The sequence below is a fragment of the Talpa europaea genome (genome assembly GCF_964194135.1).
Source record: "Talpa europaea genome assembly, chromosome: 8".
NCBI lineage: Eukaryota > Metazoa > Chordata > Mammalia > Eulipotyphla > Talpidae > Talpa > Talpa europaea.
The window spans coordinates 89,047,442-89,061,290 of NC_140075.1; the positions used below are offsets into that span (position 1 = coordinate 89,047,442).

At 41.2% G+C, this 13,849-nt stretch overlaps 1 protein-coding gene across 1 annotated transcript in view; it reads right to left on the reverse strand.

Moving 5' to 3' along the window:
* The window catches only part of RTN1 (reticulon 1), a gene marked incomplete at both ends in the record, with an annotated part of 190,005 nt that extends 189,531 nt beyond the window's left edge, over positions 1-474 (reverse strand). The window contains one exon of the mRNA XM_084240596.1: positions 258-474. Within this exon, the coding sequence (XP_084096722.1) occupies positions 258-474 (217 nt within the window). The remainder of the gene's footprint in view (positions 1-257) is intronic.
* Between the last annotated feature and the right edge of the window lie 13,375 nt (positions 475-13,849).

Consider the following 13,849-nt stretch of genomic DNA (forward strand, 5'->3'; position numbering starts at 1 on the left):
AATAAGGATCATGAGATAAAAGGATCAATGGTGTTTTAGCTTCTTCCGAGCCTTTGAGAAAACACAATTCCTGGTTTCTACCGGCGCGCTGACTGCCACGGCCCCCGCGGCGCAGGAGGCAGGGCCGGGGGAGGGCTGGGGCGCAGGGCAGAGCCCGCGGGGACGGCGCAGCGGCGAGCCGCGGGGAAGGAGCCCGGCCCGGGAGACCCGGGCCCCGACGCCATTTGCGGGCAGCGGCGCCCGCCCGCCCGCCTTACCTGTGGATGCAGTTTCCATGGCAACGGGCGGCGGCCGGGCGGGGCCCGCGCCCAGTTCCCGCGGCGCCGCTTCCCCGGCTCCGGCGCCCGGCCCCCGACCCGGGTCCCCCTCCGGCGGCGCCGCCTCGTCCTCCCTCTGCCCCCGGTCCCGGAGCCGCTGGGACCCGGCGCCGGCCCGCGGCAGCAGCTCGTCCTGGGGATCCGGCGGCGCGGCCATGGCTGGCGGTCCCGGGCGCGGCGGCGGCGGCGGGGCTGCGCCGAGGTGCGGCGGCCGGGCGGGCGCGTCTGCGGCGGCCCCCGCCGGGACTTGGGGCTCGGGGAGGCTGCGGAGGCTGCGGTGTCCGCGCCGCCGCTGCTGCAACTCCGGCCGCGCCGCCGCCCGCCGCTCTCCGCGCCCAGCTCCTCCTCCTCCCCCTCCTCTTCCTCCCGGCCCCGCGCGGCCGCCGCCCGCGCTCCGCCTCCTCCCGCTCCAGCCGCCGCGCCGCGGCCCCGGGCTCCCGAGCCTGCTGTTACGCAGGTGGAAATGGCCTGCTCGTCCGAGGCTTCCTCCGCCCGCGGCAGCCCCAGGCCTGCTAAGGGCCGGCCCCCAAGGAGGGCTTGCTCCCAGCCCAGCTGCCTCTTCCCCTCACTGGGGAGGACTCGCGGAGGGTGAGCAGGTAGAGGCAGCCTCAGCTGAAGCGTGACCGACTGGGCTAGCCGCCCTGCCCACTCATAAAGTTAAGCCCAGACGGTGTCCTGACCTCCGAGGCACAGAAAGGTCGCTGGAGACCTCCAGGCCACAGTTCGGAGGGGGCCCACTATCCCCTGTGGAGGGGCGTGCGCCCGCGCAGGGGTGGAGATGTGTGTCGGTGGCTGGGATGGGGCCAGGGGAGTGAGGAACGGCCATAGTAATCTGCAGTCCCAGGGTTAAAGGCTGTGTCCTTAGATTGTTTCTAGAACAAGTCTGAAAATAGGCAGCCATTCTTAAGACTGAAGTACAGGAAAGAACTAGGAGAGCCGCAGGGGGGGAAACAAACAAACAAACAAACTCACCAGACATCCCCCCCAGCACTGAGAGGACATCGGAAGTCACTAGGCAGGACAAAAGCAGCTATGTTTCCTTCCAGAAACCCTGCCTGAGCCAAAGTTAGACAATTTGTAAACTGTGCAGGTCTGTTTTATTCGAATAGTTGGACATTCCAGGAAGTTTGCTGTTGCTGCTTTTTTTTTTTTCTTTTTCCTTTACAGTTCTCTCTGATAAGGTAGAAGATGTTTGACAGATAGACCCAAACTCAGAGGGGGGCAGGGACATGATTTTTAATAATGATTCCCATTTTCAGACCCATCTTTTCAAACAAGACTTGTACTTCGTTGGTTCCTAAATTGTCTATATAGTTACATAGTTTAAAAAAAATAAGATTTTTTCAACACACAAGTTGAAAGAGACAGGCTTATCCTACAATCATCTCTAGAAAAGGTCGTGCATGGGGTGCAGCTGCTGTGAGGTGTTGTGGAACTAAGTCAGCAAAGCTACGCTGAGGCTTTCATACCTGTCAGTAACATATTTAAAGACCAACTTCAGCACCACTCAGAAATTCCTCAAAAATGCTACAACTAAAGTCTAAATTCTGGCAATGGCAAATTCTCTTTTCTGTTCAGCGACAATAAATTCGGTGAATGTGTTCACTCAATAGTAAATTTGGCCTACTATTGCCAGATGCCACCGGGGATCTAATGTTCACCAGAATTTTACATTATTGATATAGTCACAAAGTATGATGGACATGCTCATTTGTTTGGTTATGGTGATAGCGTCACAGATGTATAGATGTCAAAACTCATCAATTTGTTTACTGTATATCCGTGCAATTTAATGTATGTCAATTATACCCTAATAAAGTTATAGACACGCATATAACTGTGATTGCAGGATAAGCCTGTCTCTTTCAACTTGTGTGTTGAAAAAATCTTATTTTTTTTAAACTATGTAACTATATAGACAATTTAGGAACCAACGAAGTACAAGTCTTGTTTGAAAAGATGGGTCTGAAAATGGGAATCATTATTAAAAATCATGTCCCTGCCCCCCTCTGAGTTTGGGTCTATCTGTCAATTATACCCCCTTCAATAACCCAAAAAAAACAAAACCCAAAACCTTAGGTTATTATGAATCATGGTTTTCAAAATCTTTCCATTGGAAAAAAGAACCTGCTTAATGAATCTTTTAGATGAAACAATATTCTACTGCTGACTTTCCCCAAAACCTTAATCCTGTGTTGTAATCAGACAGTACTTGTGAGCTTTTCTCATATCTTCTGCTTAGAATTCCCTGAAGCATTAGAAATACCAAATGGTAATTTCTCACATTTTCAATATTAATAACAGACCAAGGATACCGAAAACTCTAATGATATAACGTATAGTGTTTACTGTATAGTGTTTACTGATGAATACTGACTATTTGAGAATTGTTATGGTAAGATAATTAGTGTACATATGCATTAATATAGCATGTTACTTTGTTTCTCTGAGAAACACTAATGAAAATCATCATTGAAAATAACTGTAATAAACTAAACTGTGAAAACATTTCCACCTCCTTATACCTAAAATAGATAAGGAATTTTAGGATTAGATTCTAATTATTTTCTATTTTTCATCAAATACTGATCAATATTGTAATTGAGAATATGTCTTTTGGAAATAGCCAACAAACTATTTCTAACTTTTGCTTGATAGATGAAATTGAAATTTTTAATTTTGATTGAAATTGGCCATTTCCAATTCCATTTTTTATTAATGATTCTATTTTGCTCTTCTGAAGAGTTATGCACTGTTTGTTTTTAGAAATTTTCACAACTATCTTTACTTAGGTTCCACCTCAAGAGGTGTATAAATAATTATCTGTTTAGGGAAAGAAATGTTTTGGTTTATCTTATGGTTTGAAATTATGAATGTTTACCAGTCTTGTTTATTTCACATTTGCATCCATGTGAACTGACAAAGCTTGAAGAATTGAAAATTTAAGAGCATAACGTCAATGATGGAATTCCAGGGCTTGCATAGTTGCTCTAAGTTCTAAATTGCTCTAAAAAGCTTTTGAGACAAAGAAAATAGTGTTGGCATTTTTAAAGGATTTTAGCTAGAAGAACCAAGACAAAAGAACTGTCAGGTTTTGTCTTCAGCTATTGTTTTTTGGAAAAGAATTTTTGTTCATTGCTTCAAAAGAAGGGATCAAATCTGGTGAGGAGTATTTATTTAACACTAGTTTCTTAACTTAGACCAAACCTTATATCATGGGAAGAAGGGGAGGGGGGACTTAAAGAACAGCACCATGTAACAAACTTTAACCAAGATGAAATCCTTTCCAGCCTCGATATTAAATTTCTCTCATAGCTCTGTGCCTCAATCTCCTCAATATAACCTGGATATTTCAACCTGCATAAGGCTTGGGGGGAGCACTAAATAGGCATATTGTTAAGATATAATGGCACAGGTCAAATTGTTACCAGATAATAGCTTATTATGGTAAAAACTCTGCCTGGATATTTGTTTGCAAAGACTAGGGTCAATAATAACTGCATCAAGCATTTAAGCAAATTAGATGAGGAGTCATCTCCTATATTACACAATTATTGGTCTATTTCTGCCTGTAGTGCCTATGTTGTGAAAGGAAAACTTTACATTTCTTTTAAGTAGTTGGATAAAACACACTTCATTGATCAGGGACGAACACTTGGCGGTCTCTGTTGAGACAGAATCTTGATCCATATTTAGATTCAGTAGCAAAGAATGTTTAGAAGGATAAGCAAGTGAAGGGGAGGGAGGTAAAACATGTTTTCTCTGGCTTATCAGCACCGAAGACAAGGCCCTGCTTATGACTCTTTTTAGACACGCATATAACTGTGGAATCATTTCCATTTACCTAGTAGGACAAGTGTTTGACTCAAAATGAGCGTGTGTGGAAGTTCTTGAATTTGATATAGAAAAGAGTTCTCCATTTCCTATTGCAGTGAAACAATGTTTGCATTGAAACTAAGTTATAAAGACTGCAAGCTGGTGCACATTACAGCTGTGTGTTCACCAGGAGACCAGAACGGTACTCACTAATGTCACACTACACTTTTGGAACACAATAGTCTACTTCTGTCCCTGGGGAGTTGCTGCTGTTACTTAATCTGCCATCTAAGGGACTAAAACATAGATGCTTCCAAATGTAGTTAAATTTCTTTTGAATAGTTCTTTGCAGTTTATATACAGATCTCTCTTTTTAACACACATACAAACACACACTTGATTTCCAAAATTTCATGTGGGACAAGATATCTCACAGCTATTTTAATTTTTCTGTATTTGTTGACCAAAGAGTTAGTTTCCCATGAGCTTCATGGTAATTTGTATTTCTTTTGAAAATAACAGCTTTACTGAAATACAAATAATATACAATTCAATTTAAAGTATATACCTTAGGGCCTCCCCGGTGGCGCAGCGGTTGAGCGCTGGGTTGCGAAGCTGCCTGCAGCCTCTGCGGCACCGGTTCGATCCCCGGCTGCTCCCTGGCCACTGGAGGAGGGTCCCACATGGTGAGCAGACCTCTCCTGCCGCCCGCTGCTCCCCTCAGCAGTGTACTTCGGTCCTTCTGCCTGCTCTGCTCCCCGCTCTGGCTCTGGTGAATTCTCTCACCCTCCCGCACTTCTGACTGTACCCAGTGCATGTATAAACCAAACAAACAAACAAATAATAAATAAATAAATAAATAAGACATGCCTCTAGAAAATTAAAAAAAATAATAATAATAAAAAAAAAATAAAGTATATACCTTAATGGCTTTAAGTATATTCTCAGGGAGTGCAAGCATCACCAAAATCAATCTTAAAATACTATCATCACTCAAAAAAGAAACCTCATACCCATTAGCAGCCATTCTCTACTCTTATAACACCAAATCCAATTCCAGGCAGCCAGTAATCTACTTTCTGATTCCATAAATTTGCCAATTTTGGACATTTCATGTAAATGGAACCATATAATTTGAAGCCTTTTGTAACTGGTTTCCTTCCCTTAGCATAATGTTTTCAAAGTTTATGTTTGCTAGGGCAGATATCCGTACTCCATCCATTTTTATGGATGAATAATAAATACTCCACTGTAGGGCTTTCTCACAATTTGTCCATTCCTCAATTGGTGAACATTCAGGAACATTTTTGATCAATTATAAATAAATGCTAATTTTATTTATAATTATAAATAATACTGCTATTTGTTTGTAAATAGAATATTCTTGTGGGCATTTTTAGTTATCTTGGGTATATACCTAGGATTAGAATTGCTGGTCATATGCAGACTCTGAGGGACTGTCAGACTGTTTTCCATATTAGCTGCACTACTTAAAGTCCCTCTGCAGTGCACAAGAGCTTCCATTTCTCCTCATACTTACTAACACTTGCCATTATCTATCTCTTAAAAATATTAGTACAGCCAGCCTAGTGGATGTCAAGTAGTATCACATTGTAATTTTAATTTGCATTTCCTTGACAGCTAATGATGCTGAACATCTTTTAATAATCTTATCGGTCATTTGTAAATCTTCTTCGGGGATTTACAGATCCTATGCCCACTTTAAAATTTTATTTTCTTGGTATTGAGTTGTGGAAGTTCTTTATATATGGTAGATACAAGTTTTTTTTATTAAATACATGGATTTGTAAAATGTTTACACTTTGGATTGTGTTTTTACTTCTTAGTGGTCCTTTGCAGCACAAAATGCTTTATTTTTATGAATTTGAATTCATCTCTTTTATCTATTGTTATGGTTTTGGTGTCATATCTAAGAAACCATTGCCTACTCCAAGGTCTAAAGATTTATATCTATGTTTTCTTCTAAGAGTTTTGTAATTTTTGGAGTTATATCTAGGTCCTTGGTCCATTTCAAACTAGTGTTTGCCTATCATGTGAGCACTTTGTCTTTCTTATTTTGTTAATTGCCTTTTGTATACTGTGTTTACTTCTCCACCCAGGCATATTTTTTCTCAAATATTTTTAGATGCTTTCTGTATTGTATTTTTGTCATTTATGTTGCAGATATTTTTCATGTTTTATTGCTCAGGGATGATGAGAAAACCAAGATTCTGAAAAAACATCAGAGAGTTCTTTAAAGTCACATGGATAAATGAGGCTCTTTACTAACATCTAAGACTTCTACCTCTATGTCTTATGCTGTCAAAAGTCCTGACACAGTATAATCAATTTTTCAGTACGTGGGCAGTTTGCCATTAACAAGAGCCTGACTCAACAGATCTCAAGGTAAACTACAGAGGTAGTCAGGATTAGCAGTAACAGATTACATCCTAGGCATTCAAAATTTAAAGCAAAACCACCATCAAGCTCAAGGAAAGATACTTATGGCCAGTGAAGCAGTCAGAACCTTGGACAGCTCAGTGAGCACATTAGGGAAAATCCAGTTTTATCTTTACAATGCTATCACTGAAACCCTAGATTAGTGGTTGACTTGTATTTTATGATAGTAGTTCCTACTTATAGGGGTCTGGCCTTATTCATATACCCCCTATCTCTCTTGAGGAAAAGTGTCATATCATTTCCTAAGAGAAAGTCTGTATCTCTGAAGTGACATAACCTCATCTTTGGGCCTGACATATATTTAGAAACCCCAGGTCCCTGGAGCTTCTTGGGGTTTAAGCGGATCCAAAAAGAAATTTGCTTTCTCCTTTTCATGGAGCTCTCTGTCCAAAGTTCTTCCTTTCCACTAAATTCAGGGAATAGAACTGCTTGGCAGAAGTAGGCAGTACTGCACTATAAATGGGTACCTAAAGTAGTAATTGGCAGAAATGTATAGTGAGTGCTAAGGAGTCTTGAGGGAAATACTGGTATAAAAAGACTCAGTCAGGCTGTATTTACAATTTCATATACAATATAATGCAAGTTTGAATCTGACGTCACAGAGCAGAGAGGAACACACAAACTCTGGGGCTTTATTCACTTATAAGCAGTCCTGATTCACTGGTCCTTTAGCCCACTGTGTTCCCTATTTTGATATAGATGTAAGACAGTTATAAATCAAGGTAAGCTTATCATGATTAAGAAAACAACATAAGTGAAGATCCTGATGATAGTAGAAGGTTTGAAACAAAAGTCCCTAGCATGAAGATAGTCCTGGATACCTGGCACATGGTTTTACTAAAGAGAGGGAAAAACTAGGGCCTCCCCGGTGGCGCAGCGGTAGAGCGCTGGGTTGCGAAGCTGCCTGCAGCCTCTGCGGCGCCGGTTCAATCCCCGGCTGCTAGGGCCTCCCCGGTGGCGCAGCGGTAGAGCGCTGGGTTGCGAAGCTGCCTGCAGCCTCTGCGGCGCCGGTTCAATCCCCGGCTGCTCCCCGGCCACCGGAGGAGGGTCCCACATGGTGCGCAGACCTCTCCCCTCAGCAGTGTACTTCGGTCCTTCTGCCTGCTCTGCTCCCCGCTCTGGCTCTGGTGAATTCTCTCACCCTCCCGCGCCTCTGACTGTACCCAGTGCATGTATAAACAAAACAAAAACAAACAAGCAAACAAATAAAGAAAAACATGCCTCTAAAAAAAATATATATATATATATAAAAAAAAAAAAGAGAGGGAAAAACTGGGTCTGTTTCATTTCACTTGAAGAAATAATCAAACAGAACACTGAACTTCATCTCTTTGAAATGGGCATGGCATACTAGAACATCTTTTAAAGGACTAGACTTCTATTTCAAAAGTAATGGGTCAACTTTAGGTAGAGAACAATTGTTCTTCAGAAACATCTAGGTGGTTCTCTGGAATAGTGTTATTCTTCAATAGAATCATGACTTCCTGTGGAGCTTAGCTTTGGAGCCTTTAGAAAGATTTTCTTGCCAAATATTGCTCTTAATTCTAGGTTGTCATTGGGTTAGAAATTTAACATTTTGACTTTATAAGTTTGGACAGTCAGTATCATTATAAATGGCAGCATCCCCCCCAAAAAAGTAAGTCAGCATTCACAGCATTGGTAATTTTAAGTGGATATATAAGACATCTTTGCTAAACTGACCTTGTATTTTTATATTGGAAAAAGGCTAGAGCCAAAGCACTCCACAATATCAGGGAAGACAGTCTGCAGGATAGCAGTCACAGGCCTGAGAGCCAGAGGAAGATGTTTAACTTATCCAGGGCTGAATACATTTCAGCTAAGTATGAACATGCTCAACAATCCTTGCAGATTGTAATACTGTCACAGAAGTTATCTATAGGACTATGAAAATGTTTACTTTCTTCTTTAAACCTTTCCATCTTTCCTAAGAAAGAAAGAAAGTTATATTAAAGTCCCTAAAGTAATCATCCAGCATCCTACAAGTTTTGCTTGTGAATTATACCATTACCATTAAGGACCAGTTTAAGAAAGGAACACTACAGGCTGATAGTAAGCCAGAAGATGATAAGGATTGTGCATTTGACTGCATAATTAAAAAACGCTATGTATCTCTTTAAATGGGTAATGTAGCTAAAATTGGCCTAACTTCAAATCTGAAAAACAAAACCATAAAACTTACATATATAGAAGATGACCAAATGAATTTTTCAAGGCAACAAGTTTTAAAAACATTTGTAGAAGCAGCATAATCAAATGATATACTTGCAATCTGATGATATTGATCATTTTTGTACAGAAGATATGAAGCAGGAATTTCCTGCAGATTAAGTTCCTTGAACAGTTCCAGCAATTTATTCAATAGATAACCTCTTCATTTTCATTTTCTCATTCATGAAAACTTCCCTTGGTTAGGTTAGGATATGACAGGCTGCAGTAACATGTTAACCCTAATATCTCAGTGGCTTAACACACCAGAATTTCTTACTTAGACTCACACCTAATGTAGTGCAGGAGATGCACCAATCCACATGATCAATCAGGAACCCTGGCTTATAGAAAGTCAACCAACTTACAATTATACCATCTGGAACACATCATCTTGTAAATTGTCACAGGAGGATAAGAGAAAAGAGTAGAGAATTTGCATCAGTTCTAACACACCTCAAATTAGAAGTATACACATCATTTCCTACACAATATTAGCCAGAACTAGTCTATGCCCCAAGTCTAATGTTAGATGATACTGGGAAATAGAAGTACATGGAATAGTTGGTGAACCGTATCAATTTGTCCAAGTGTTTTTACCAGTTATTTTAGAAATAGAAAGATGAAACAGTTTTTCAAGATGCTAATAACTAAATCATGAATATAAGAAAATGTGCATGCAAAAAATCCAAAGTAGAAGGTTATGAGCACTAGGAAAACATCACAGATAACGTACTATGGAAAATCAGAAGATAAAAAGATTACAGCCATCTGGAGACTTCATGAAAAATCTGATGGGCACAGGAGTATTTGAGTTAGGTTTTGAGAGTTGTAGGATATGTATGTGACAGCTGATGCATACAGATCATTCTAGGTTAAGAAACAGCAAGGGCCCTTGTATAAGGTACAGAGAAAAGTGATTAAGTCCACTTTTCTAGAGCAAATGGTAGGCATATGAAAGTAAAAATAGAAGAATTGGTTGGGTTCAGGTTGTGAGGGACCTTAAATGTTAGGTCAAGATATTTGGATCTTTTTTTGAAGTAAGAGATTTTATGAAACATGACAGATATCATTTAAGAAAAAATAGCAGCAATTAAAATGAGTTGGAGGGGAAGAAAACTAATGAGGTCATTTCGCAGGTTAATAAAGTTGTTTTGATAAAGGGCACTGGAAAAAGAAAATAATAATAGAAATGTAAGGACAAATATTAGACATATTCCAATCGATAGGATTTTATACCTGATTTAACATGGGAAAAGTAAAAATTGACTCAAAAGTTTAGAATTTGGGACACAGTGAGTTCATAAATGTCATTAACAGGAAAAAAAGTGGGAAGAGAAGTTGATTGTAGAATTGATTAATGATTGGTCATGCAGAATTGAACATGCAGAGGAGACATTCAAATGAAAGTATCTAGCTGGCTAGTAGAAATGGGAAAAGGTGCTCAAGGTCCAAATACATCCCCTTTTTCTCTCATTTAGCTCATTTAGGAGTCTCCTGGGTAGAGAGAATAATGCAAGTCCTAAGGTTGGATGAGTGTGCCAGAGAGACAGTATAGAGAGAGCTGGGAAGCAGGTCAAGAGCATATCCTCAAGAAACTCATCTTTGAGAGTACAAAGAAGAAAGTGGGAACATCCAGGGAGGTAGGGGAGAGCACAGACAAGGACTTCAGTGTGGGAACCTTTAACAATGTTTAATGCCACAAAGAGCCTGGTGATGTTGATGACTGAATTCATCATTGAATTTGACCCCTGGGAGAGCTGGAAGGAGGCTTGAGATTCTTGCTTAAAGAAGTAAAGGAATTAAGTGAATGGATTTCCTTTTGGAGGAGAAGGGCATAGGTTAAGAGAGAGGATAAAAATGGAAAGGGGAAAACTGTAGATTCAAGGAGGGAAGATAAGTGAGGAAGCCAGTGGATACGGGCTCTAGTTCTCCTCATTGACATGCCCATCACCCCAAAAGATGCAACGTACCCTCATTTCCTATTACATCTTTTTTTTTTAAATAGAGGCATGTTTATTTATTTATTTATTTGTTTGTTTTGTTTTGTTTATACATGCACTGGGTACAGTCAGAAGTGAGGGAGGGTGAGAGAATTCACCAGAGCCAGAGTGGGGAGCAGAGCAGGCAGAAGGACCGAAGACACTGCTGAGGGGAGCAGCGGGCGGCAGGAGAGGTCTGCATGCCATGTGGGACCCTCCTCCGGTGTCCGGGGAGCAGCCGGGGATCGAACCGGCACCGCAGAGGCCGAGGGCAGCTTGGCAACCCAACGCTCAACCGCTGCGCCACCGGGGAGGCCCTCCTATTACATCTTGCGTCCTGAGTTTGACTCATATTTTCCTTCTGGATAGAGAGTGGCTTAGACTTCAGCTTCCAATCCCAGCTTGTCCTGGTTTCTCCTCTCATATGTTCTTCTCTTTTGGTGACTTGGCTTTCTCTAGTTTCACTCAGCCTCTTTCCACCTTGCAAGTACCTACCCTCTTCACAGATAAACCAAAGTAACCTGCTTTCCACTGCTTGGCATTCTTCTTTTTTTTTTTTTTTTTTTTTTTAGTTTTGGGATCCATGGGATAGAGGCTTCACATAAAGACACTGAAGCTAATCTCTTGGGTTCTATCAGTCCCTGTGTACTCTGCCCATTAACCCCCAACACATATCCAGCAATGCCACAATATTCCTTAAAAGTTGGAAGAGTGAAATACATCACCTTTTTCTCTTGTTTCTTCTATAACCCCTTCAACCTTCCAAGTAAAATTTTAAAAACATAAGACTGTCCAAACTCTTCGTATGGCTCTATCTTTTGCAAAAATCTTCAACCAGTATACTTCAGCACAAGTGTCAAGTTTGGAGTTCCTCATAAACCACCTTTCCAGGAGGACTAGAAATGAAAATCACTAGTAATAATGAATACAATCTCCTACTCTGCTCCTATTGGGAATCGATGACACTCCATGCCCATCACATTCTATGTGAATTACGCCCCCAGGAGGCAAACTCTTCAGTAGCCTTCATTACCCACACTGGATGTGAAAGCATTGAGGGCCAACCTTAAGAACCAGGTATTCATGATAACCATTCAGCTCCACAGGTAGACTATAACCCTTAGAGTGATGCATAGATCTCACTTTCTTCCCATAAGTCTCAGAATTTGTGGTCCATCTCAGAGCTGGCATTTTGATCCCCTAGAAAGACTTCTTAGACTCTTTCCAGAAGCCAGCATCCAAACAAATCATTCCTGACATATTCTGGAAGTATCAAGACTACAGTATACCTGTAGAACCATTGTAACTACCATCCTGGTCCTAGGAGCCTTGGTTCTAATAGGGTGTATTCCTCTCTCCCAGAATACAGATTCAGGTACTTAGACATCCTTCCAAACAGTCTGTGATGATACCACAACTGAGGAATACCATTTTGAGTATATGTTATATTGGGGAGCTATTAAATTGTAAATGATTATTTCAAAACTGGGCATTCTCTCATATGATACTGAATTGTTGCTATCAATACTGGCTCTTTGGTGAGCTGAATCAATTCAAATATAAAGTTCAAATTCTCTGGAATTTTCTCCCCTCAGGATACTCCATAATATGCATAACGGGGGGGCTGACCGCTGAACTCCAACAGTCCCTAATTAACTTTTGGGGTTTGTGAAATATTATGGAACAGATGCAGAATATGTTGGGGGGCAGGTGGGGAGAAGCACACGCAGGGGTGTGTGTGTGTGTGTGTGTGTGTGTGTGTGTGTGTGTAGTTCCGGGTATATTTCTCTATCTAAATTTTCAAGCTTACAAAACTGCTTAAGGAAAACAAGCCAAGCATAATTAAAGGTCCAAAAGACATTTGAAAACCATAGAGATGATCCATCTTACATCTATTCTAGTACACCCAGACTATCAGGGTCTTTCCTCCCCCAAACATATGTTCTGAGCACAGCATGGTAGAATATTTCTCCAAGTATGGTCTGGAGACCAACTACATCAGAATCGCTTGACACTCTAGCTTAACATGCTTATTCATGGGTCCTACTCCAGACCTACTGAGTCAGATTCACTGGAAATAAGCTCAGGAATATGCAATTTAAATAAGCAAATCATTATTCTTATAGCCGTTGAAATTTGTAAACTGTAGCTGTAATAGCATCCTTCCTAATTCATCCCTGACGTGGCACTTTCACAAATCCATTGTGCAAATTTACCACTCCCCATGCCACATATCCCCCGAACAATCCAGAGTTATATGATACAGGAGAACTAAAGCAGCATAAAGCCTGAAAGCATTTGGAAGAGGGTCATGTTTCCAATAAGGACAAAACAGACCATTGGAAACAAGAACAGCATTCAGTTGTCTAAAGACTAAGTCAAAGTTCCATTCATTGGTGCTTAAATCTCTCCTGATGCCAAGGTCAGGGTAGACTAGACCAAGTAGGTACAGCAGAGTGCAGCTACACATCGGCAAGGTGCAGTTAGGTAGGGCTTAATTGTTTGTGGCCAGGAACCCAGAAAGACTGGCAGAATTGGGAGCATTTAATACTAGCAGGTAGCTGGAGGAAATATGGTTGGATATTTACAACAAGGCACTAATGCAAGAAGGGCTAAAACAGAAGGAATGAGGAAATCTCCAGAACAGTTAGGGCAGGAGGAGAATTCAAGGAACAGGCTAATCTATTGGAGCTATATTAACAGTCACATCAATATACAAGACAAGCAATCATTTGGCACCAGTCAAAGCAGAGTTTATAGACTAGGCTGCTCTGTACTCTAGCTTTTAACCTAGTCAGTTATAATTTCTTATAAAGTAAGTAAGGATTCTGGTAGCTAAGCATATTCTGTGATTTACAGATGCCTTCCATTTAAGGTACCCACTACATTAAATCAGGCCAGAGGCCAAATACAAACTTACACAAAAGAGAGAATTTATAAGTTCATGTCACTGAAAGGTCCTCAGTTAGTCTTGCTTCAGACTCAGCAAGGAGCCTAAATCAGAGATCAAGATTTATCTTATTGGTCAGAATGAAATTCTCTTTTTAA